Source organism: Halyomorpha halys, unplaced genomic scaffold (assembly GCF_000696795.3).
Source record: "Halyomorpha halys isolate HHAL.00 unplaced genomic scaffold, Hhal_1.1 Scaffold191.1, whole genome shotgun sequence".
Classification (NCBI taxonomy): domain Eukaryota; kingdom Metazoa; phylum Arthropoda; class Insecta; order Hemiptera; family Pentatomidae; genus Halyomorpha; species Halyomorpha halys.
Window position 1 is genome coordinate 545,223 of NW_027105857.1, and position 3,790 is coordinate 549,012.

General features: G+C 29.5%; 1 protein-coding gene across 1 annotated transcript in view; it reads left to right on the top strand.

Moving 5' to 3' along the window:
- Positions 1-2,469, top strand: part of LOC106679283 (agrin) — a gene marked incomplete in the record, with an annotated part of 134,309 nt that extends 131,840 nt beyond the window's left edge. The window contains 2 exon segments of the mRNA XM_067053555.1: positions 2,038-2,207; positions 2,288-2,469. Of these exon segments, the coding sequence (XP_066909656.1) occupies positions 2,038-2,207; positions 2,288-2,469 (352 nt within the window).
- Between the last annotated feature and the right edge of the window lie 1,321 nt (positions 2,470-3,790).

Genomic DNA, 3,790 nt, shown 5'->3' on the forward strand with positions numbered 1-3,790 from the left:
TTTTTTTTATAATTGGAATTGTCTGAGATTAAATGTTCCATCAAAAATCTTCCCAAGGGACCATGATGGAAAATAAATGATTATAAGAATGTATATAGAAATAATAATGTATGAAAGACTTATAAAACAGTAATTTTAAATAAATCTGTAATAATTCCAAATAAAATAATTTTGTATAAATCAACAACCCATGAAGGGTCAGGAGTGAAGTAATTTGTGAGGGAGACTGTTACTAGACAAACTTTTGTGCAAGGAGGTGATGTGTTCAGAATCACGCCCGACCACCAGATTTTTCCCCAATTAAGGATACCCACTTTATGAGACTGGGTGGGCCTCGGAGGACTCCCAAATCTAAAGTGTTGACTGACGGGAGCAGTAACAATACAACGGCTACCATAATAAATAATTATCTGTCACATCTAGATTAGAACCAGATTACCTTGAATTAGTACCACAGTTCCTTAACACTGAGTCACACCACACAAATATTGATATAAGCAAATAGGAATTCCTAAGCAATTTATTTGCATAACTGTAAGTAAACTATTCTTTTCTGGTTCATTGATTAAAAATAAAACCCTGTAGGACTACAGCTTATTAAGAGTTTTGGGTTCAGTTCAGTCTGTTCTACCCCACTCCATATTCTTATTAGCTTGACAAAAAAAAAAAAAAAAGTAAGACTAGGATTAACAGTTAATTATCTATTTTTTATTTTGTGAAATAAATTTACATAAACCTATGATAAATTATTAAAGCATTATATAAAATATTCCTGATGCAAAAGGACAAGTTAACAGGAGAATTTAGAAGGCTATACTATACTGAATTGTGGGACAGCATCAACTAAATATAATTCAGCTTATAGCATTGCAAGGAATAAGATGGGCGTGTAAGGTTGTGGGACTTAGTAACAAATGGATCCCTAAAATGTTAATAAACTCTGAACTGGTGGGTAAACGTCTGAGGGGTAGACCGAAACATAGATGAGAAGATTGGATTAAGTCTGATTAGGTAGATTTTGGTTTGGAGGGGCACCACTGGACAGGTGTGTAGCGGTGGTATCGGCATTGGACCTTCAGGTTCGTTAAGCTTTTATTGTTATTATGATAAATTATTATAAACTATCATGACTGAGGTGGTTTCAGGTACAAGCTATGCCAAATTTACAAAGGGATAGGTTGCTAGTGATAGAAATATTATTGATAAAGAAAAATGTAATTGCTCCATCTTGCTGGAAGGAAATAATTTTTCTTCCTTGCTTTTCACAACTGCATTATCATATTGAGATTCCTAATTATTGATTGCAAAATAATTTTTTTTTAAAATAATAATTTTCCATATCCAGTCACAATATTTTTATTTTTTAAATCACCATAATTTTTATGTTTTATTAGGTTATAATTTAGCTGCATTGCATAATTAAACACCTTAATCATTATATAAATAATTCTTTTTCATTGTCAATTCCTCTTTGAATAATAGAATTTCTGTTCAAAAAGTTAATGGGTTATATCAAAATATATACTGATTTATAAAAAAAAAAATAAAAAAAAAATAAGGTGTTAATAGTTAACCGTAGATTAATATGAGGAGAAGAGGGGATGTGGTCAGTAAAGATAGACAAATAAACAAGTAAGTAATTGTTGTATGTTGTAAGTTTTGCATAATAAATAAATAATTTTTGCTTATTTATGTATCTTTGCTGACCTTACCCTCGACCATCTTCTCCTCAAATAAAAAAATATATTTGTCGTCATATGAATGATTCGTATGTAGCAACCCAATACATTATGGTTGCATTACTTTTGAATAAAGTATATTTCTTTACTCAAACCCAATTTTCCAATGGCTTAGAAAAAAATATTCTATGATGATAACATTCGATTTTAGAAAACATGCTCTAAGACTAATCATAGGTCTGATAATATTACTTACATTTTTTATTTTTATGACATTCACTAAGGACAAGCTGGTTACAAAAAACATGACAGCAAAACTTATTATTTTGTGATTAAAATGCATAAAAAATTTGTTTCTAGATGTGTACGTTGTAGAAGGTCATGCTACTTCTGTAGGAGTTGAATTAGGATCTGGTCTTGGTCAGCCTTGCAGCTATGATACCGATTGTACGATCGCATCTTCAATGTGCTTACGTGGTTTATGTTCTTGTAAGCCAGGTCATGACGAATCTCAGGGAAGATGCGTCTGTGAGTATTTATTCTTGTATTTTTTCTTCTCTTCACATTTTACAGATTCAATAAGTGTTAAATATTATAAATATGTTTAGCCGAAGAGAGCCCATCATTCACTGGACATTCTTGGATGAGATTAAGGAAACTGAAAGCATACCATAAATTCAATTTGGAGCTTGAATTCCTCTCGCACAACATGGATGGTATACTTTTCTATACTCAACAGCATCAAGATGGAACTGGAGATTTCATATCTCTTGCTCTTGTCAATGGGTAAATTTTTAATTATTGTCTAATGTGAAAAAACAATTTCATCTTTAATAACATTGAAAACAAATCTTTGAAATTATTTAGAGCTTTTTATCCTTCACAGTGCTGTATCATTTAATTTGTTGAAGGTTTATATAAACCTTATACTAAATCTTCCTCTTATAGGCAATAAATAAACCTGCTAACTTAACCAAGATTACTAAATACCATTTTAAATGTTTCAAGGTTGTTCTGTAATTTGGGTGAATTCAACAATTATATTTTGTTGTGTATTTTTGGATTCGCCTTTTCTTTTTTTTTAGTTAAAGTAGTAATTGATAATAATTTGATTATCTGTGAATTTTCAGAGGTTCTCTTTAATATGAGCATATGGATTCATCCAAAAACAACTTTTCTGAACAGGTAAAGCACAAAATATGCTCTTTGAAAAAGTGTTGACCCACTTTACAGAACACAGATAATATATTTGTCTTCTTAAATAGTAATTTCAATTGTATAAATTAAATAAAAGTTTCCAAGTATTATATTTTGTTGATTTATTTGATATAGATGGTAAAAATGTTGATCATCATATTGTTATTGTATTTTACTCATAAGCAAACTAGTAATATTTATAAATAAAAAAAAAAATCAGATCTTTCCTTAATAGGAACATTAGTTTCAGTTCACATCTTTTGAAATGAAAGAGATCTAACTAAAATAACCTGTAAACAATTATTATTTGGCAATATTCATGTGCATTATAAAATTATGAAAGTGATTTAAAAATACTTCATTTATTTTATTAAATTATGATTTATTCACTTCTACAAAAAAACCCTTCTCATAGTCTCTTCTTCCATTCTCTCTTGTCTACTAACCCCGCTTCTATCATCTGTAGTCAACAATGCTTTTAGCCGCTTCTTTTGTCTTTATAGAGTGCAGTGGTTCCCAAACTTTTTTTTTTTTTTTTATGCCATCCTTCTTAACATTTTTTTTTTTGGCATCCTTGTTGGACTTACAAAAATTCAGGGTATCCTTGTTGAACTAAAAATATTTATGGCACTTATCCTTGGAGGGGTTTAAATATCTCTGAAAAGAAGAAAAAACTCTATATTGCTATTTTAATTTTAATTCATGTTCTTTTTTTTTTTTTTTTTTTTTTTTTTTAATTTTTATTGGAGTTCTATCAATGGGTAGATTCTCCACATGTTTGTATCATGTCATTATATCACCTTCACCAAATTTACTTGTTGTATATATTTTACACAGTGTAAATAACAATAAATAAATTATAAAAAAAATATTTTGAGAATGTGGGATTTTCTTGTAGCACCCCTGGCATAATC